Source organism: Eumetopias jubatus, unplaced genomic scaffold (genome assembly GCF_037043125.1).
Source record: "Eumetopias jubatus isolate StellerSeaLion01/CBP00866 unplaced genomic scaffold, mEumJub1_p1.0 scaffold_10, whole genome shotgun sequence".
Classification (NCBI taxonomy): Eukaryota; Metazoa; Chordata; class Mammalia; order Carnivora; family Otariidae; genus Eumetopias; species Eumetopias jubatus.
The window spans coordinates 22,290,078-22,313,449 of record NW_028274816.1 but is presented as its reverse complement, the minus strand read 5'-3'; the positions used below and the strand labels follow the sequence as shown (position 1 = coordinate 22,313,449).

The 23,372-nt window shown below is 38.3% G+C and overlaps 1 protein-coding gene across 4 annotated transcripts in view; it reads right to left on the bottom strand.

Annotated features, from left to right (window-relative positions):
* NFATC3 (nuclear factor of activated T cells 3) overlaps positions 1–23,372 on the bottom strand; it is a 126,271-nt gene that overhangs the window by 48,362 nt on the left and 54,537 nt on the right. For all 4 annotated transcript variants that reach the window (XR_003607209.2, XM_028090636.2, XM_028090629.2 and 1 more), the window contains exons 4-5: positions 5,996–6,195; positions 213–385 (exon numbers count right to left, since the gene is read on the bottom strand). Coding sequence is in view for 3 of the 4 variants with exons in the window: in XM_028090636.2 (XP_027946437.1) it covers positions 213–385; positions 5,996–6,195 (373 nt within the window). In the remaining variant the exon portion in view is untranslated. The remainder of the gene's footprint in view (positions 1–212; positions 386–5,995; positions 6,196–23,372) is intronic.

Here is a 23,372-nt window from a genome sequence, read left to right as displayed (position 1 = left end):
TGGTCAAATTATCGTGAGAACCCGTTTTCTAACTCCATGATCAGTACTCCTCCCACCTAAACACGTAGCTTATTTCCATACAAGAAAATCACATTAGCTATCCAATCTCTGTGCCTCAGTTTATACTTCTGATCCAAATATTACATTATAAGTAAACTAGAAAATGGCTTATCATAAACAAAATCTGAAAACAACACCACAAGCTCACTTACAGCACTCAACAGGTATGGAAGCTGTCTGCAGAGAAAGGACTTTTCCATTGGGCTGTGGGATGTGTACACGGAACACGAGTCGTACTCTAGTATTCTTTCTGCCAATATCAGTTTCTCCTTTTCGAAGTTCTATATCTGAATTGCGGAGTTTCAAAATACCTGCACAGTCAATACTAGGGAGAAAAATAAACAAAATTTATTTGCTTACTGATACTTAGTGGTCCTCAACAACTTAGCTCAACTTGGCAGGAAAGAACTATCACTACCTAAAATCAGGTCAAAAAAGAAAGACGTATGGAGTGCTTGAGTGGCTCAGTTGGTTAAGCATCGGACTTTTGATCTCAGCTCAGGTCTTGAATTCAGAGTTGTGAGTTCAGGCCCCATGTTGGGTGTGGAGCCCACTTAAAAAAAAAAAAAAAAGATGTATGACTGCTATTTTCTCCTATTTCAATTTTGAGATTAAAAATGTTTTCAATGACAAACGTATAATGGTAGGCGTGGTAGACTGTCTAAAAAGATGGCTGTTAATTCCTCCCCTTTTTTGTATCTGCATACCACTTCTCCCATCAAGAGGTGGAGTACCTAGGTACCTCTCCTTGAAAGCTGGCCTTATGATTTGCTTTGACAAACAGAATGTAATCAACTGATACAGTAAAAGTTATGAACCCAGCACTTAAGCCTCATAACTTCCACTTTTCCTCTCTTAGAGCCCTGAGCCACCATGAAGTCCAATCGGCAAGGTGGAGAGAAAGGCCAAGACAATCCTCAACTACTCCAGCCATCCCAGCCATCTTGGATGTTCAAAACCCAGCTGAGCTCCCAGCTAAATTCAGGTGCATGAGTGATCCCAGCTGACACCACATGAATGGACCAGCTGAGTCCAGCCAACACTAAGAATCATGAAAATAATGAACAGTTATTACTTTGAGCCACTAAATTTTAGAGTGGTTTCTTTTACAGAACTAGGTTAAGTGAAATACAAAGTAAAAAGACCGTTTAATTCTATATAACCAGGCCAAAAAAGATTAACTTGTAGGACTACAAATCAGTCATTAATAGCATTTTTAGACTTTTCTAGTAGAATGTTAATTAGTAAAAACAATCCATCAGACTAAGATTCTTTCATTTCTAAAGTATGCACATATAAAATTAAAGTTTTCGCATTTAAGTTCTAACATTTCATTATCTTCAAAATTTATTACTTGTATGGCTGCTTGACACACAATCAGTAGGAAACAACAGTACCTAAAACATATATTTGTATTCACATATGGAAAGAAAGCAAACGGATTTAATAATCAACATTCTAGTTAAAGTTTCCTCTCTCTTGTGGTATTCCTTGTCATCTGTCCTTTTGCTTTATCTACCCCAACAGCCCCAACTCCAGTGTTCACTGCCCAGAGGCTGCAGCAGTTGCTTTGAGGACAATATGTGTTAAAGAACTAGGTTATCAAGGTAAGAACCAGTAAAGCACAAAAACGAATCCCAAAAGGATGAATACTTTCATGTTCAGAAAGATACAGAAGAAATTCCCAAAAAAGGAAATACTTTTGAAAATAAATAGTTGCCATTTATGGATAACAAATTATATTTAACTAATATTGAACACCTGCACTTTAGCTCAACCAGTATTGATTATCCATCTTAACATGTCAATAGGAGTCTTTAAGGGGAAAGAAATACCAGAGATTATCCATTTTATTGAGTTTTGAGGGAAGGTATTTTATATAAATATATGTATGTATTATTTTATTTTATATTTTTAAACTCTACCCCCGTCGCGGGGCTCAAACTCACAACCCTGAAATCAAGACTCACATGCTCTACTGACCTGAGACACTTAGGTGACCCGAAGGAAGGTATTTTAGCAGAGAGCTAAGTTTCTAAGAGAAGATTTGGAATGAGTATCAGAAATGACAATCTTAAAATTTTGGCTACATGGGGTGCCTGGGTGGCTCAGTTGGTTAAGCATCTGCCTTCAGGTCAGGTCACAATCCCAGAGTCCTGGGATGGAGCCCCATGTTGGGCTCTCTGCTCAGTGCAGAGCCTGCTTCTCCCTCTACTGCTCCCCCTGCTTGTGTTTGCTCTCGGTCTTTCAAATAAATAAAATCTCAAAAAAAAAAAAAAAAAAGTGCAAAATACCTCTGGCTACAAAATGCAAGAAAAGACCAGATCAACAAAAAAACCACACACAGAGGAATAAAAATAACTATTAATTCGATTTACAAGTATGAATATATTTTATTTTTTTAAAGATTTTATTTACATATTTGAGAGAGAGTACAAGCAGGGAGAGCGGCAGGGAGAGGGATAAACAGTCTTCTGCTGAGCAGAGAGCCCGATGGGGGGGTGGGGGAGGCGATCCCAGGACCTTGGGACCACGACCCCTTTGGAAGGCAGATGCGTAACCAACTGAGCCACCCTGGCGCCCCTTCTAGTTGCTTCTTATTCAACCCTTTTTGGGACACACACAATGTTGCCACAAGCCTTCTTACAGAATTCCTGTCCCCAATCTAACAGGCCAGGGTAGATAGAATGGCCAGAGAAACTTCAGGTGTGTATCTGGCAGGGTGGGATGAAGGCACTAGCTGCATGTAACTAGTAACAATGATATTTCTGCAGCTTTGTCCTTTCTGATCTGATCCAGGCAGGCAGTATATGCCATATCCTCTTGAGGAAGGGATGAGTCATGACTACAGCCTGTTCCGTATACTAGTAGATGGGAAAAGGATAAGGTAGCTACATTTAGCTGATTTTCTCACATTATTTGATATGTGAAGCTTTCCCAATTTCTTGAAAATTTTAGAAACTTGTGTGCTCTTTTTTATTGATTTATACATTATTTTTAGAAAGGATGAGGCATTTTACAACATAAATACAAATTAGGTCAAGGAAAAATAGAAAAAAATTTTAAATAGAAGGAACAGGAAATAATATATTCCAAATCTAGGGTTATACAAATTATTATAATTACTATAACTGAACTTGACTGTGAATTTCCAGAAGCCAAGGCAAAAAATAAATGTGATGAAAGTTTTTATATGTCTCTCCTTGTCTGGTACACCAAAATCTACCATGCCATCAGGAAATAATCAGCTTTTTCCCTTTAACTTGAAAAGATTTTGTGTGTATGTGTATCTGTAATAATGACCAACATAAGAGCTAATATATTTAATGGTGTTTTTTCAGATTATGAAGTTATTCATATGGATATTTCTTTTTATTTTTTTTAAGATTTTATTTATTTATTTGACAGGGAGAGACACAGCGAGAGAGGGAACACAAGCAGGGGGAGTGGGAGAGGGAGAAGCAGGCTTCCTGCGGAGCAGGGAGCCCAATGTGGGGCTCAATCCCAGGACCCTGGGATCATGACCTGAGCCGAAAGCAGACGCTTAATGACTGAGCCGCCCAGGATATTTCTTATCCTATCCTTCAGACAAAGTTAAGAAGTGTAAGAAACTTATGGTGACTTTCTATTGAACTTGATTCAAGTCTAGTGCTTTGAATATCCCGAAGAATGAATGGAAACATGGCCTGCAAACTATCTTCTAAAGATCAATTTTATGAGTTCTTAGAAAAAGATGGTTCAACTGAGTTTTAAATTCACCTCTGCAGCTATTGTACTGTATATTCATATGCTTTTGATGCCAAATGAATCAAATATGCTTTTCATGCCTAGAGTAAAAGGGAAGAAGCCTACACGCATGCATTCTCATTCAGTAGTTGGCCACCTCACCTTATTTGAAAATGGGTCAAAAGGATGCCTGGAGGCAGAGAACTGGGTTGGGTTATTGAGTACCGTCCATGTAAACAAAACAGGTAAAAATAAGGTTTTATTTCAATTTTTATTAACTTGTCTTTTCTAGTAATAGGCAGGTAACAAGAAAAAAAAACCTAAATAACAAGTTCTTTCACAGAGAGGGGCAAAGGGGGAGGGAGAGGGACAAGCAGACTCCTTACTGAGCCCAATGAGCCGAAAATCAAGAGTCAGATGCTTCACCAAATGAGCCACCCAAGTGCCCCAAGTTATTTCTTAAGACAATTCTTTTTTTTTTTTTTAAGATTTTCTTTATTTATTCATGGGAGAAGAGAGAGGGAGGGAGGGAGGTAGAGGCAGAGGGAGAAGTAGGCTCCCACAGAGCCGGGAGCCCAAGGTGGGACTCGATCCCAGGACCCTGGGATCATGACCTGAGCTGAAGGCAGATGCTTAGACTGAGCTACCCAGGTACTTGGCAGTTCTTATTTTATAATAATAGAATTGCATCACAAATTGGTTTTCCTTAAGGGGTATATTCAGCTTACCCAAAAAGTTATTTAAGTATAAATTTAAAGGAAGAGAGCTAGAGACCAAAATCTTATTTTATAATCTGTTCTTGCAATAGCCTGGGACAGATGTTACTGCCATTTTAAGAAAGGTCTATACTGTAGTTTGAAACAATCTATGTAACAAACCTCACTATAAGTTTCAAATACCTAGTTGTGACAAATTAAAAGTTGCCTACTAAATTTCCTTTTCCCCCCTTTTTTCTTAGTAATAGGTCCCTATATCGTTACAGGTAGCAAAACAAAACAAAAAAATCCCAGATGTTCCTGATATACAAGGATGAACAATGAGATTTGTTGGGTAGGTTTCTGCAACAAACCTTTTTTTTTTTAAAGGATTTATTTATTTATTTATTTGAGAGCGAGCGAGCAAGCACATGAATGCACAAGCAGGTGGAGCAGTAGAAGGCAAGAGAGAAGCACGACCCCCACCAAGAAGGGAGCCTGACACAGGGAGCCCAACGCAGGGCTCGATCCCAGAACCCTGGGATCATGATCTGAGCGGAAGGCAGACACTTAACCATCTGAGCCACCCAGGTGCCCCTGTAACAAGCTCTTTAAAGAGGCTAATTCAGGGGGCACCTGACTGGCTCAGATGGTAGAGCATGTAACTCTTATCTCAGGGCTGTGACTTCAAGCCCCACGTAGGGCAAAGAGCTTACTTAAAAATATATATAAATAACATAACACAACACAACATAACATAAAAAAGAGGCTAACTCAGATGGAAGTTTTCATTTACCCTTCCTCCTTATTCCTTCTGGGACTACAGTTGTGATGGCTGGAGCTCCAGCAGCCATTTTGTATCTTGGGGACAGAAGTCACATGTTTAAAATAGCAGAGAAGAAAAAACAAAGAGTTTGGACCACCAATGACTTATGGAGCCATTGTGCCTAGTCCTAAAATGCCTACCTGTGTATTTCTCTTATGGAATAACAAACTAAATGTCTAATGTTTAAGCCACTGCATTTTCTAACATACAATCTAACATATAATAAACTGCAATATAATCCTAACTTGAACAAAACTCTGAAGTATTCTCATTCAGAAGCTAGCTACCTCATTTTGTTTGGAAATGAGTCAAAGAGGATACCCTGGAGATAGAGTCAAAGTTTTCCTTAAGGAAATTTAACAATTACAACAACTGTACTGCAATTATTATTGTCTATCCTATTAGACTGTGAGCAACTTGAAAAAAGTCCATATATTTTTTTCTCTTTCACTTAACATAACGCTTGGCTGGTACTACGGTTCATAAACTTTTCGCGAATTCAATTTCTTTCCTGGAAATTCGCTACCAACCCTAGCAAATATACTACGATTATTTATATAATGTTATTCAGTTAATTTAGAACAATGAATGCTTCATTTCTGTACTATAAAAAGAAATACGTTTTTTCTGAAAGTTGTTTTAGGAAAAAAAAAAAAAACTGTCCATTTTGAGGCATGTTTCAAGATACCTGGCTGACATATTGTTTTCAGGAAGAAGGGGAATTTCCAGAACCTTTGTGCTGGCAATTATTATCTCTTGACTTGCAGTAGCAACAGTCTTCCCAGTGATTCGATGCACCTGGTAAAATGCATGAGGTCGTAAATATCGATCATCTGCTGTTCCAATAAACATCTGTAGATTTATCGGCTTTTCACTATAGCCCAGGAGCTAATTAGGAAGAACAAATGGAAAAATACAGTTCATTATCCATGTATTTACAATAAGCTTACAATAGTAAGTCTGTTATATTAGTAACATATTACTGATACACAAGATGTTATTTCAAAAAGATAACATAAGAAAAAGTAATAAGTGAACTAATCTTCCAAATTTCAAAAGTTTATGAGTTATAAAAGGTTGGAATATGTTAGAAAGGGATGAGGGTTTTTTTTCTGTATAAATATCTAGAACAATAAATATTTTGCAAAAGCCTTCTTATAGAATGCTGTGAAGAACCAAAAGTAATGCTGATTCTGTACGCCAGGCAACATTAATCATCCAGACCAGACTTAAAAGACTTTGGTGTACAGGAAGCTCCTCTAATAGGATGTTAAAATCAGAGACAGTTTGTTTTAGTAGAAAGAATCTCAAAAAGCCTATTATATATGTTACCAACTTAAAGTTTCAACTGAGTTAGCAGGTTGGGCTTTCTCTGGTAGCCTTCACTATTGTTGAGGTTAAAATGACTATCCAGGGGGAGGACCAGGAAGGGCTGGAGGTAAAAACAGCGACCATAAAAAAGGAGGAAAATAAAAGAAACAGAGCCTAGGGGCACTTGGGTGTCTCAGTTGGTTAAGCAACTGCCTTCGGCTCAGGTCATGATCCTGGAGTCCCAGGATGGAGTCCCACATCTGGCTCCCTGCTCAGCGGGGCATCTGCTTCTCCCTCCGACCCTCCCCCTTCTCGTGCTCTCTCATTTTCTCTCTCTCAAATAAATAAAATCTTGAAAGAAAAAGAAAAGAAACAGAGTCTAAAGAAGTATACATTTGGGACTTAGGGAGGCTCCCCTATCCAATCTGATGGCTGAGTAGCACCAATCTGACCCATCATCATGCAGATAACAATTAAAACTTGAACAAACATAAAGAATGACTTGAAAGCATGGAGGGTAACCAAAGTAAGCATATTCTGGAAGTAAACTGACACATGTAAGAATAGAGTAACAAAAAGTGTGTTTCCTGTTTTTAAGACTTTTAACCGGAGAGAAGGCCACAGTCCATGCCTTACAAAGTGGTGGAAACTCCTACAGAAAATCTGCAGTCGGGGTGCCTGGGTGGCTCAGCCGGTTAAGCATCTGTCTTCAGCTCAGGTCAAGATCTCAGGGTCCTGGGATAGAGCCGCACGTTGAGCTCCTTGCTCAGCAGGGAACCTGCCTCTCCCTCTGCTCGTCTCTCCCACTCCCTGCTCATGTTCTCCTTCTCTCTCAAATAAAATTAATAAAATCTTTAAAAAAGAAAATCTAGTCTGAGGGCCTGAAGAAATAAGGACAGAGTACACAACAACCACAGCTTCTGGAGGGTAAGAGGGAAATCCCAGAAAGAAGACAGCCAGAGAAGGGGAGCTCCAAATTATACATACAAACTTTGCCCAATCCTTTGATTGACCTGAGAACCACCTATAAACAGGTCAGATCCCGAGGAGTGTAAAGCTAACATAAATAAAATGAGATTATGAGCTGCCACCAACCAGAAAGAGACAGGTTTTCCAGGTTGACTCCAACCAAGTTAAGTGACTGCTTAAACAAAAAAACAAAAATTCAGCATTCTTTGGGGGTTCATTTGAGTGTGTATCTGTTTTGATGTTTCTGAGTTGGGGGTTCTTTATATAATCTGAATTATCCCTTATAGATATATGATTTGCAAATAATTCTCATTCTGTAGGTTTTTTCACTCTCTTAGTACTGTCCTTTGATTCACAGAAGTTTTTGATTTTGATGGAGTCCAATTTATCTGTTTTGTCTTTTGTTGCCTGTATTTTTGGTGCCATACTTGAGAAACCAATTCCAAATCCAATGTCAAAGACTTCCCCAGTGCTTTCTTCTAAGAGTTTTATAGCTTTAGGTCTCACACTTAGGTCCTTGATCTATTTTGAGTTTATTTTTGTATATGATGTAATGTAAGGATCCAACTACATTATTTTGCATGTAGATATCCAGTTTTCCCAGTACCATTTGTTGAAAAGATTGTCCCTTCCCCCACTGAATAGTCTTGGTATCCTACAGAAAATGAATTGACCATATATGTAAGGGCTTATTTTTGGGCTTTCTATTCTATTTCATTGGTCTGCTTATATGCCAGTACCACAGTGTTTTAAATACTGTAGCTTTGTAGTAAGTTATAACTCAGGAAGAGTAAGTCCTCCAAGTCTTTTTCAGGACTGTTTTGCCTATTTGAGGCCTCTTGCAATTCCATATGAATCTGAAAATATGCCTTTCCATTCAGCAAAAAAGGCCGTTGGAATTTTGGGAGGTATAACACTGCATCTATAGATTGCTTTGGGGAGTACTGATGACTTACTAATGTTAAGTCTTCCTATCTACAAACATGGATATCTATTTTTATTTTACATATACTTAAATTTTATTCATTTTTATTTTATGTTTCCATCTATATTTTTCTTTCAGCAAATTTTGACACCTCCTTGGTTCAATTTAATTCCTTTAGATGCTACTGTAAATGGAATCGCTTTTTATTTTTTTTAAAGATTTTATTTATTTTAGAGAGAGAGAATGAGAGAGAGAGAAAGCACATGGGGGGGAGGGTCAGAGGGAGAAGCAGACTCCCTGCCGAGCAGGGAGCCTGATGCGGGACTCGATCCAGGGACTCCAGGATCATGACCTGAGCCAAAGGCAGTCGCTTAACCAATTGAGCCACGCAGGCGCCCTGGAATCGCTTTTTAAATTTCCTCTTCAGGTTGCTCATCACTGGTACACAGAAACACAAATGTTGAGTGAATATTGATCTTCCACCTGGAAATGTTGTATTTGTTTATTAGCTCTGTAGCTTTCGTATGGATGATTTGAGATTTTCTATGTACAGGAACATGTCATCTGTGAATAGAGAGTTTTACCTCTTCCTTTCCAATTCAAATGCCTTCTATTTCTTTTATTGTCTATTAGTTCTGGCTAGAAGTCCTAGCACAAATGCTGAATAGCAGTGGTGAAAAGTGAGCATCCTTGTTCCTAATCTTAAGGAGAAAGCTTTCAGTCTTTTACCATTAATTATGATGTTAGCTGTAGGCTTTTCATAAATGATCTTTCATGGTAAGGCATTTTCCCCCTTTCCGTGTGTGTGTGTGTGTGTGTGTGTGTGTGTGTGTGTGTGTGTGTGTGTGTGTGTGTGTAAATGAAAGGCTATTAAATTTTGTCAAATGCTTTTTCTGTGTCAACTGAAACGACTGTGTAGTTTTTATCTCTTCTATTAAATGTGGTGTATTGCATCAATTGATTTTCCTATGTTGGGCCACCTTTTGCATTTTTCGGATAAATTCTACTTGGCGATGCTGTATGATCTTTTCACTGTGCTGCTGGTTATGGTTTGTTAGTTTTTAGTTGAGAATTTTTGTGTTTATATTAGAAATATAAATATAAATACTGTATCTTTGTCCTTATCTTTTCAATTAAAAAAATTTTCATGTTTCTACTGAAATCCCTCCATCTCTTCACATATATAGCTTACTTCTTCTACTAGACGGTTCAGCATTTTATCATAGTTATGATTAAAGACTCTTTCTGATAACTCCAACACAGATGAAGAAATAGATCTAGACCATCTCTGGGCCTGCTTTTACTGACTGTTTTTCTTTTTATTGTGGGTTATACTTTCTTTTGTGTGTGTGTATTGCTGAACATATACTGAACACTTTGTATTCAAGGTATTTAGAGACTCAAGTAGGAAAGTATTTACCTCCAGAAAGAGGCATGCTATTTCCTTTGTCAGGTAACAAATTCTTAAGCTATGTCTGGGCTTTGGTGCAGCTTTAGTCTGATTCCTCTGCTTGGATACAGTGGTTTCCTCATACTTCGTGGTCTTACAAGTTTCAGAGAGATGTCTTTGAGTAATCTCCACTCCTACTTTTAGCCACCAACTGGGAGAAAGATTTGTTCCATGGCTGCTTTAGTCCATTAAACCAGCAAGGGAGAGACATGATAATGTCAGTGGCATAAAGTCTATTTTTCAGTATACACGGCAGAGGAGGTGTCCAGCTCTTCAAGGCAGCAATGGAGTTTCTGGCACTCAGTCCCTAGCACCGACAGAACAAGTTATGGTCATAAGTCACAGTGTCAGTGCTGTTTTCACTATAGCAGTACTGGGGTGGATGGCTGGACAATGTTCCAGACCATGTAGCTTCCAAGCCAGAGATTTTTTAATAACCTTTAAAAAAATTCTCTTCTGGGGCGCCTGGGTGGCTCAGATGGTTAAGTGTCTGCCTTCGGCTCAGGTCATGATCCCAGGGTCCTGGGATCGAGTCCTGCGTCGGGCTCCCTGCTCCTTGGGAGCCTGCTTCTCCCTCTGCCTCTCTCTCTCTTTCATGAATAAATAAATAAAATCTTAAAAAAAAAATTACCTTCTGTTTCTGTACTATGGTTTATAAATTAGCCTGATAGGTGATATCAAATATAAAGTGCCTAGTACAGTGCTGTCATGTAGGTAGTGATAAACAAATATTAGCTATTAGTCTATGTCCATGATTCTAGGTATATAATGTAGTCAGAGTTCAAATGTGTAGAAGGAGTTTTAGTCTACTATGAGGTCCTTCAGGTGAACACTTTACTCCCCCTCCTTGCCCATTCCTGGATCTACAGTGGAGTTTGTAACCAAGCAACATCATAATTGATTATCCTCTACCCAGGAAAGGACATGAAGATTTCTGCCTATTATTGGGTAATATAATTTACCTAGGATGGTTTTCAGGACTGTAACATTTATAGAGAAGCGATTAAACCTGGACCACTGCAATACCCTTATAACTATTCTCCCTGTTCTTGCTCTTATTCTTTTACAGGTTATTTTGCTGTCCAGGAGCCAGAACAAACTTTAACTAGATAATTTCATCCTCTGCTCAGAACTCTCTAATGGCTTCCTTCCAACACTCAACTAAATCCAAATGCCCTGTGGTGATTTATAGGGCCTATGTGATTTGAGCCCTGGCTAACTTGTTGCCTTACCTTCTCTTACTCTTTTTGCTTCCACAGTCGGCTCTAACCATCCTGGCCTTATTGCTTGACCCACCCAAGCTTATTCCTAGCCTCAAGACTTTCACACTTAATACTTTATCACTCTGGAATATTCTTCCCTTTGATCTTCATACCACCTCACTCCTTCAGTTCCATACTCAAAGGTCAGCTCCTCAGAGAAGACCATCCTACCTAAAATACCATATCATTGTCCCCTTACCCTGTTTTATTATTTTCCATAGTATGGATCACTATGAAAAGTGTGTTACATGAGTGGCTGGGTGGCTCAGTTGGTTAAGTATGTGACTCGATTTCTGCTCAGGTCATGATCTCAGGGTTTTGAGATCAAGCCCCAGGTTCAGGCTCCAAGCTCAGCAGGGAGTCTGCTTGAGATTCTTTCCCTCCCTCTTCCTCTGCTCCTCCCCCGACTAGTGCGCACAAGCACTCGCTCTCTCTCTTGCAAATAAATAAATCTTTTTTAAAAAGTGTGTTATACATTTATTATCTGTTTCCCTCAGTACCATAGAGTTCCAAAAAGGCAGAAACTTTGTCTTTTACCTCTACCCCTTCCTCTTTTAACTGAGGATCCATTATGGAAATATCCATATTGAATATCACTGCTTCAGCCAATACCATATAGGTGACAATAAAATAAAGAACAAAGTGGCATGTATTAAACTTTAAGAAATTAGTGAAGACTTTAAAAGGCAGAAATTTATTTATAATAAAAAGGATGTTGGGATGCATATGATAAAAATCAATGAAGGCTCTGTGAAGGAGGGAAAAGACAGAATCATGGAAATCAGCTAAGAGGCTGAGTTACTAAGTACTAACATCACATGTATTAAAAATTTAAATTAGAATGGAAGTAAGAACATAAATAGAAGACAGAAACAGAGAGGGATGAATGCAGTAAGTCCTTCCCTAAAGAGATTTCTTTTAAGTGACTATATATAGAATAATAAAGAGAAAGGAAAAAAGAAATTAGAAGTTCTGAGATTCAGGGGCGCCTGGGTGGCTCAGTTAGTGAAGCATCTGCCTTCGCCTCAGGTCATGATCTCAGGGTCCTGGGATGGAGCCCCATGTCAGGCTCCCTGCTCAGCGGGGAGTCTGCTTCTCCCTTGCCCTCTCCCTCTGCCCCTCCCCCTGCTCATGTGCACGTGTTCTTTCTCTCTAATAAATAAAATCTTAAAAAAAAGGTTCTGAGATTCAGAATCCAATAGAATGGTGGTATCACTAGGAAATAAAATGAAGAAGTCAGTGATTCAGAACAGCTTTGGAGAGAGAGGAGGTAGTGTTTTCACTGTTAGTCATGTTGTATTCAAAGTAAGAGTGACACAGATAGATGGAAATGTGATGCTATATAAGGTGTACATTCTTTTAGCCCAACCATAACCTCACTGAACAATAAACACAATGCTTTGCTATTCTGATAGTAAAATAATACAGTCTACTGTGCCTTAAAAGTATGACATTTGAAATCCATTTTTCTTTTGTTCTGACAGAAGTATACACTGTAAAAGTTCTAGTACAGCAATACTCTGAGGACTTGAAACACTACTGAGTTTTAACTGCAACATTGTGATGTGCAACATCTGAGCAAAGTGTGAAGTGATGAGAGTACCATCTATGTTCTCTATCTTAAATGCTCTGCCATCATCATACAAAAACAGCCATAGTCAATATATAAATGAATGAGCATGGCAACAAGATGAGTGAGGTACACTATAGGCATTTTATGACAAGGGGCCAGAGATTGAAATTCCTATCAATGCATGGGATAATCAGTTCTTTCAAGCACAGAACTAGTCTATGTTGCACAGAACTTCAGAAGGTCCTACACATATTTATGTATATAGAAAAGTTTATGAACTTAGAACCAAACTCCTTAGTATATATAAATACCAAAAAATTGCAGGTTTTTTTTTCTAAAGATTTTATTTATTTCTTTGTCAGAGAGAGAGAGAGCACAAGCAGGGGGAGGAGGAGAGTGAGAGGGAGAAGCAGGTTCTCTGCCGAGCAAGGAGCCTGATGTGGGGCTCGATCCTGGGACTCTGGGATCACGACCTGAGCCAAAGGCAGACGCTTAACCAACTGAGCCACCCAGGTGCCCCCAAATTAAGAGCTTTAACCCATGAATGCTTTTTTTTTAAAGATTTTATTTATTTATTTATTATTTATTTGACAGAGAGAGAGAGATAGAGAGAGCACAAGCAGAGGAGTGAGAAGCAGGCTTTCCACTGAGCAGAGAGCCCGATGTGGGGCTTGAACCCAGGACCCTGGGATCATGACCTGAGCCGATGGCAGACGCTTAACCGACTGAGCCACCCAGGCGCCCCTTAACATATGAATGTTTTATGAATGTGACTACCATATAAACTGAAGAAAACTTTAGCAAGAGTTCATCATTTCAGAAAATCATGTCATTGCCAGTAATGCCACTCACTAATGAAATTTAGGTTGCTGATCAACATACCTGCTTTTGTACCTGCAACACTTGCAGTGATACTGCAGGTAAAAATATCTAACTACTTGTCTTCTACAGTCAATACCAAGCTTTTTCATTTTGAAACAGAACTATTTTGTTATAATTTAGTTTTCTAAATTTATTTCCTCGTAATAATTACAGCATTATTTTGATATTCTTAAATTTGTATGTGCAAGTTGATTATATAATCTTTGCATTTCCATTTCATGTTAATAAAGTAGTGTTACAAAATATTTGTTTAAAAAAAGTGGGGTCAGGTATGATCATTACTCTAGAATATTTGCAAGTCAAGAGGCACATGGGCATTTTTCTCTTGACCTATCTAAAAGCAAATCTTCCGATTTCCTGTCTAGGGAACATAAACTTGTTATAAGCATTTTGGGAGTTAAGGGGTCAGCAGTCTCCCTATTCAGTATGCAGACTTTCATTATGCCTCCCCTACATCCCAACTCCATTTTCTGTATAGATCCTCAAGCTCTGCCTTCAGTAATTCTAGAATCGAAAATCTCTATTTCATTCCCTCTAAAGAGTAAATCTGCAATATTCTCACAGGGTAAGACAGTGGTTATCACTTGGCTATGCCACATAAAGAGAAAAATCTGGGAAGTCTAACTACTTCTTTTGTAGACTTTCAATCAATCCTTTTGCTTTCAGCTCCACCTCACATCCCACTTTCAGAGACACTCACTGCCTCAAATTCCTGAGTCTTTCCAGGGTTCTTTGGTGTAAAATGATTTGTGTTCCTTATTGATTCTCTCTCTATCCAACAGGCTTAAGTTGCAGCTAAGTTCTAATGACAGTAAAACATATGTGTTCAATTTACTATATTTAACTGGAAGTTGCAGATTTCTACAAATATTTATATAGTCAAGAAATCTATCAATATTCTCTCTTTTTTTAAGATCTTATTTTTAAGTAATCTCTACACCCAACCTGGGGCTCAAACCTACAACCCCAAGATCAAGAGTTGCACACTCTGGGGCACCTGTGTGGCTCAGTTGGTTAAGTGTTGAACCCTTGGTTTTGGCTCAGGTCATGATCTCAGGGTCGTGGGATTGAACCCTGTGTCTGGCTCCGGGCTCAGTGGGGCTTCTGCTTGTGATTCTCTCTCTCCCTCTAGATCTGCTCCTCCCCACCGCCTTGCGCAACAAGCATGCAAGCGTGCTCTATCTCCCTCTCTCAAAAAAAAAAAAAAAGACACATTGATTGAGCCAGCCAGGGACCCCTCAATACTTTCAGTTGTGATTTCTTTTTATATACTTTCATAGAATAAGTTAATAAATTTTATATAGATTTAATTAAATGGAAAATATTCCATAAAAAATAAAATGCCAACATGATCACAATAAAAAAAACTAAATCAATAACTAAAGAAGAAATTGGAAACCCATGGCTAATAAGTGATTAGCTATTCCTTTCTGCTATACCTGTTGCTCTTTCATGTTTAATCCAAATTGAACAAATTACTCTATGGAACCAACTATTCGTCTAATAGAGGAAGAAATACCAACAACTTTACCACTCGCCTCTAAGTACTGTGAAGAGGACAGGGTCCATTCTGTTATCTCCAGAGCACGGCATAGTACCTAGCACATTACAGACGTTCAATCATTGATGAATGAATGAATTTTGGAATAAGAGAGTACAATTTGGTGGAGCAAAATAACTCATGAGATTAGGCAGCAGAATTATTTAAATAAGAGTAAGTCACTAAAGTAGGCTGTTCTAAACGAAGTAGTTAAGTCTAAAATAGAAAATACAAATAAAAATTTTATTGCTATCTATTAAGCTACCCAAATATCACATAACGTACCAGTAAGTACTATATATCAAAGTATCCTAGTCATATTAGATGACTCACATTAATACCAGCTTGGCAAAGACATAAGCCACCTGTCCTTTATACTTCGATAGTAAAATAAACCAGTGATGGGGGAAAGTAATCATGCATATAAGATTTCAAAGGGAATATATTTTGTAACACATACTTCAGCCAGCATGTGCTCCAAGCATATGGACTATATAGCATATGAAAAACAGGGTTTCTCCCATGCATCTTAGGGATTTTAAAGGGACATCAAATAAATTAGACTGTCTTCCCATTTTATTTTCAGATGAGCATTACGTTATAGGCCTAAAACAAATTACTGCTGCTAACATAACTCTCTAAAAACTTTCATCTAGGATCAGTATACCTCTCTTCAGGCCACCCTCTGCTTTGGAGAAGAAAGTAAGCCAAGTTGTTTGTTATGTTTCTGTATCGTTTCCATAGCAAAGGTCTGTGCCTGCTTAATTTAACTAAAGCTGGAGTGTTAAAGCCTGAAGGTCACTACAGGACAAACCAGAGCAGCTTCAATAAGAACAATTCTATTATCAGTTCTGCTAAATTACTTGGGGGGGGGAATCTGAATATATCAGAAACATGAGAATACATCAGAGAAATACTAAAAATACAAAATTAAATTTCCATAATATAAACAAACTGTTTCAAATTGAAAATGTGCATATGACAACATTATATAAAAAAAATCATCCCCTGGGAAAGGATCTTGGTGTATAATGAAATACAAAGTCTAAATATGAAAAAAATTCTACAATCCCATTTTCATTTTATTTTAATTTTTTAAGATTTATTTATTTACTTCAGAGAGAGAGAGAGAGAGAAAGCAAGCAAGCAAGCAGGGGGAGGGGCAGAAAGAGGAGGAGAATGAGACCCTCAAGCAGACTCTGTGCAGTGTGGAGCCTGGTGCCTGGCTCTATCCCATGACTGTGAGATCAAGACCCAAGCCAAAACCAAGAGTCGGATGCCAACCAGCTGAGTCACCCAAGTGCCCCAACAATCCCCGTTTTTAAAATTTCAGTAACTTTTGGGCGCCTGGGTGGCTCAGTTGGTTGGGCAACTGCCTTTGGCTCAGGTCATGATCCTGGAGTCCCAGGGTCGAGTCCCGCATCAGGCTCCCTGCTCAGCAGGGAGTCTGCTTCTCCCTCTGACCCTCCCCCTTCCCATGCACTCTCTCTCTCTCAAATAAATAAATAAAAAATCTTAAAAAAAATAAAATAAAATTTCAGTAACTTTTGAGATAAGATTCAAAATATCTACGCCTTGGAGTGTCTGGGTGGCTCAACTGGTTAAGTGTCTGTCTTTGGCTCAGGTCATGATCTCCAGGTCCTGGGATTGGCCTGCAGCAGGCTGCCTGCTCAGTGGGGAGTCTGTTTTTCTCTCTCCCTCTGCTCCTTCACCCCTCCCTGCCGGACTTTTGCGTGTGCTCTCAAATAAATTTTTAAAAATACTAAATATCTGTGCCTTAATAAAATTATCACTGTATAATAAAATGTATGTGTTGCTTTATGCAATTTTACCCCATGTGTGGATTCAAGTAACCAACATCACAGTCAAGATAAGGAACTCTTCCATCACCACGAAGGAACTCTCTTGTACTACCCCTTTATATTTGCAGTCTTCAACTTGTTCCTGTTCCCTGGCTATCAAACCAGCATTGCCCAACAGAACTCTCTGCAATGATAAAAATCTTCTACATCTGCATTTTTAAAAAAATCCATGATCGATGTGGAATCAATTCTTGTGTAAAATGTGAGGTTTAGGTTCAGATTTATTTTCTGAATGGAAAATAAATGGATGTCCTATGGATGTCCAAATGCTCCAACATCATTTGTTAAAAAGACAATGTAGGGGGCGCCTGGGTGGCTCAGTCAGTTGGGCATCTGCCTTCGGCTTGGGTCATGATCCCAGGGTCCTGGGATCGAGTCCCGCATCAGGCTCCTTGCTCTGCAGGGAGCCTATTTCTCCCTCTCCACCCCACTTGTGCTCTCTCTCACTATCTCTCTCTCAAATAAATAAATAAAATCTAAAAAAAAAAAAAAAAAAAAGACAATGTAGGGGCTCCTGGGTTGCTCAGTCAGTTAAGCATCTGACTCTTGATTTTGGCTTAGGTCATGATCTCAGGGTTGTGAGATTGAGCCCTGCATTAGGCTCTGCACTGGGCATGGAGCCTGCTTAAGATTCTCTCCCTCTCTCTCTCTTTCCCTCCCTCCCTAAAAAAAAAAAAAAAGACAATAGTCATTAGCCACACACCTACCAACTCTTGAAATGCTGTTAATGCAACTAAAGAACTCAATTTCTAATTCTGGTTAATTTAAATTTAAATGTGGCAGCTACTGGATTGGATAGTGCAGTTCTCTCTCTTTTTTTTTTTTTAGATTTTATTTATTTGACAGAGAGAGACACAGCAAGAGAGGGAAAACAAACGGGGGGCGGGGAGAGGGAGAAGCAGGCTTCCCGCGAAGCAGGGAGCCCGATGTGGAGCTCGATCCCAGGACCCTACGACTATGACCTGAGCCAAAGGCAGACGCTTAACGACTGAGCCACCCAGGCACCCCAGGATAGTGCAGTTCTAAACTCTTCCCTCTACTTAATACTTTTCCTTTCTTAGTATCTACCTTTTCTCTGGTTAATGTTTATTAATGAGCTACGAACTTTTTTTAAATAAGCAGTACCCATTTCAACCCCTTCACCTATTTGCTCTTTTAGAGATGTGAATTTCCTCCATTAAACCTTTATCCTACTTTACTGTTATTATCTCATTTGCAAGCTTCACCAAACTGTAAACTTCATGGAACTAGGAAACATGTCTGATTTCCCCCCACCAAATCCCCAGCTACTATAGTAAAAGACTGGCTTGAATGTATTAAATGGTTGCAGACCATATTAACGAATAAGATTATTTACTTCAGGGGCACCTGGGTGGTGCAGTCGGTTAAGCAACCAGACTGACTCTTGGTTTCCGCTCAGGTGGTTATCTCAGGGTTGTGAGATCAAGCCCTGCATTGGGGTCTGCACTCAGCGCAGTCTGCTTAAGATTCTAACCACCCCACCACTTGTATGCTCTCTTACTCTTACTCTGCTACTTATTTTTCATCAGGGTTCACAGAGTACTGATCAACATTTACTGAGCATTTGTGTAAGGTACTATGCCATGTTCTGTACATGCAGTGTTTCATTTAATCCTCATATCAGTTCTTAGGTAGGATGATATTATCCTCACTTTATAAAAAAGAAACCAAAGGTAAACTTCCCCATAATTAGCCTCTTATCACATCACATTCTAATTCTCACTATTACAACACTGTAATAATATTTTACTTTTTCATTGTCTCTTCTCAGTATAATGTAAGAAAGGCCCATGAGGGCAGGACTTTGTGTTGTTCATCTCTAGATCCCCAGCATCTACAATATTGTCTATAATGTAGTGAGCAATCAAAAAATATTTACTGAGTGAGCGGATAGATGAATGAATAAATTAAGCATGGAATGATTTAATAAAAAAAATCTAGAAAAGTTACTTGGCCAAAATACAGTATAGGATTCAAACCCAAGCAGTGTGGCTGCAGAACCCTATTAGTCACTTAGCTACTATTAAACTCCTGAATATAAATTAAAAGACCAATACTGTAGAGAGGATATGGCAGAGAAGACATGCTGACACCAAAGATTTATGTAGAGTCATGTTGTATAGTATAGTATAGAGTTGTTGCTGAGGAAAGACTCCCAACCCAGGGACTACTTTTCACAGTCCCCGTCTATATAAGTAGGGTCATGTGACTACTTCTGGCCATTGGACTGTGAGAAGTAATAACTGGTAGTAATTTCTAGGTTCATGTATCTTATGTACCTTCCCTATACTCCATTTGCTTTTCCTAGGAACCATGGAGGCTGTGTATTGAAGAGGATAGCATCACAAGATGGAGAGACCTTGAATTCATGAGTGACAATCTCTAAGAAAATAAAAAATAAACTTCCTTTATTTGGGTCCTAAACCACTGAGAACTGGGAAGTATTAGTCATAGTAGGGAGCCTAACATGATTAATCCAAGAGAGCTTAAACTACAATAATGGTAAATAAAGGTCTAAGATTTTTATCAGGGATTATAAAGGTAGTAGAAACAGCATGTGACTTTAAGTTAAAGACCAGGGTTTCTAAAAAGGCTTGTTTGGAGAATTAAATGAGACAATGTGAAAGTAGTTATGGAAACGAAAAGCCCTACGAAATTATAACTTAACTGTAGTATAAGAGGCAATACGGTACAATAGAAAACATAACAGCAGAGTCAAAAGGCCTGGGTTTAAGGTCTCTACCAATTACATCATGTGTAATCTTTTCTTTTTAAGATTTTATTTACTTATTTGAGAGAGAGAGAGAACAAGCAGGCAGAGGGGCAAAGGGAAGGGAGGAGACTCCCCGCTGAGCAGGGAGCCTGATGTGGGGCTCGATCCCAGGTCCCTGAGATCATGACCCAAGCCAAAGGCAGATGCTTAACCAACCAAGCCACCCAGGCGCCCCTACATCATGTGTAATCTTAAGTCACCTGCACAACGTAACTGCCTTGCCCTTTTCAAAGAACTATTGTGAATATTAAATATAAACTCTGAGAAAACATTTTATATATTACAAAGCACTACAAAAAAGTGTATTTTTGCGATTAGCAGCAGCACAAATATGTAAAATGTCACTGAATTCGGCAATTTAAATAGCATATTCTCTTCTAGCAGTTTGGGAATAAATGTCCACATGAAAATCAAATTCTTTTAAAATATGTGTTCTAAAAATTAAAAAATTATTCTAAAAGATACGGAGATTCTATATGTTAAAACATTTAAAACAAAATTCATAGTATTAAAATCTGTAAGTCTCTTTCAATCCTAGTGAATGATGAAAATGTACATCTTCACTGTAAAACTCCAATAAAAACTACTGACTTTAATTAAAGAGACAATTTTCCCATATTTGGCTAAGTACTAAAAAGAAAAATAATCTGATTAAGTATTCATTATAAACTATGCTAAATTTACTACAGATTAATTTCCTGGCAACAAGTAAACAATTTAGTTTCATTTTAGACTAACCTGCATGTTTCTCAATTGTGTTTGTACATGCCAAAGGCACTACAGAAATTTTTTATCCCCACAACTCAAAAACATTATAGATGTGTAAAACCTAAGAAAATCCCACTGGGAACTTGGAAAAAGATTAACAGTGCTGCATAATTCCACAGTCCCTAACCATAAAGTATACAAAGGCATGAGACTACACACACACACACACACACACGCGCGCGCGCGCATATATGTATAACATACAACATATATGTACCAGTATCAATCATTCATCTATCAAACCAATTTAATAATAAAAGAACATTCAACTTCTTTCTATTTTGCACTCTCCATTTACAAATTCACCACATTTTACTTTTTCTCCTTCTGGAATACACACATTAAGACTAGGATATTAAAAAAACAATTGCAGGGGTGCCTGGGTGGCTCAATCACTTAAGCATCTGACTTCGGCTCAGGTCATGATCTCAAGGTCCTGGGATAGAGCCCTGCGTAAGGCTCCCCACGCAGCAGGGAGTCTGCTTGAGATTCTCTCTCTCCTTCTCCCTCTGCCCCACCCCCTGCTCATGTTCTCTGTCTCTCAAATAAATAAATAAAATCTTTTAATTTTTTTTTAAGATTTTTATTTATTTGACAGAGAGAGACACAGTGAGAGAGGGAACACAAGCTGGGAGAGTGGGAAAGGGAGAAGCAGGCTTCCCACTGAGTAGGGAGCCCAATGCGGGACTCGATCCCAGGACCCTGAGATCATGACCTGAGCCGAAGGCAGACGCTTAATGACTGAGCCATCCAGGCACCCTAAAATAAAATCTTTTTTAAAAAATCCTGTATATTTGGAGAAAATTAGAAAGTAACCACCCATGCTCAGGGAAAGGCTCAGAAAAGATAAGAGAAGACCTTAAATTTATATCTCAGGCTGATCGCTGGCAAAGAAACAGCCTAAAGCAATCAAAAAACAAGAAACAATAATAAAAAACAGAAGTCCCTGTGGAAGGGAAAGAATCTGCTTTCCAGTTGTGAATTCACAACTTTACAACTTTAGGAACTAGAAAAAGAAGGACAAACTAACCTAAAGCTAGCAGGAAGATGAAAACAATAAAGATTAGAGCAGTGATAAATGATATAGAGAACAGAAGAACACTAGAGAAAATCAATTAAACCAAAAGTTGGTTCTTTGAAAAGATCAAGAAAATTGACAAGCCTTTCATTCGCTAGATAGACTACAAAAAAAGAGAGAAAACTCAAATTACTAAAATGAGAAATGAAAGTGAGGACATTACTACCAATTCTACAGAAATAAAAAGGATTATGAGTATTATAAACAACTGTATACCAATAAATTAGATAACCGATATTAGTTATTTCTAGAAACTCAAAACGTTCTAAAACTAATTCACAAAGAAACAGACCATCTGAATATTCCTATAACTGGCATGAAGACTGAATCAGGAATCAGAAATCATCTGAAAAAGCAAAGCTCTGGACCCAGTGAATTCTACCAAATGTTTAAAGTAATACCAATCATTCTAAAAATTTTCAAATAAATTGAAGAGTAGGGAATACTTCCCAGCTCATTCCATGAGGTCAGCATTACCCTGATACCACAACAAAAAAAAAAACTACAGACTGATATCACTTATGAACACTGATACAAAAGTGCTCAATAAAACATTGGCAAATTGAATTCAGTCAAAAGGATTATAAACCATGAGCAAGTGGGATTTATTCCTGGAATGCAAGAATGGTTCAACATATATAAACATCAATGTAATATACTACATTAACAGAATGAAGGAGGGAAAACCACATGATTATCTCAATTGGTTCAGAAAACCTTTAACAAAATGCAATACCCTTTCATGATAAACACACTCAACAAACTACAAGGAAATTATCTCAACATAAGAAAAGCCATATATGGAAAACCCACAATGAACATCATACTCATAGGTGAAAGAGTAAAAGCTTTTCCTCTAAGACCAGGAACAATTCAAGGGATGCCTGCTTTCACCACTTCTATTCAACACAGTAGTGGAAGTTCTAGCCAGAGCAATTAGGCAGGAAAAAGAAATAAAAGGCATCCAAATTAGAAAGGAAGGAGTAAAATTATCCCTGTTCTCACATGATATGACCTTATCTGAAGAAAACCCTAATAATTACACACACACACACACACACACACACACACACACACCCCTACACACACCAGTCGGACCTAACAGATGAATTCAACAAAATATCAGGATACAAAGTCGGTATACAAAAATCTTTTTATATTTCTATACACAAACAATCTGAATACTCTGGAAAGGAAATTAATGAAAAAAATTCCATTTACAAGAGTATGAAAAAGAATAAAATACTTCAGGGGCGCCTGGGTTGCTCAGATGGTTAAGCATCTGCCTTTGGCTCAGGTCATGATCCCAGGGTCCTGGGATTGAGGCCCACATCGGGCTCCTGGCTCAGCAAGGAGCCTGCTTCTCCCTCTCCCTCTGCCTCTCTCCCTACTCATGCTTTCTCTCTCTATCTCTGTGTCTCAAATGAATACATAAAATCTTAAAAAAAAAATTAAAAAAGAATAAAATACTTCAGAATTAAATTAGTCAAGGAGGTGAAAGTCTTATATAATGAAAACTGTAAAACATTGCTGAAAAAATTTAAAGACATAAATAAATTGAAATGTATCCCTTGTTTATGGATTGAAGATTTATATAGTTAAGATGCCCGTATTACCTAAAACAATCTGGAGATTCGATGTAATCCCTATG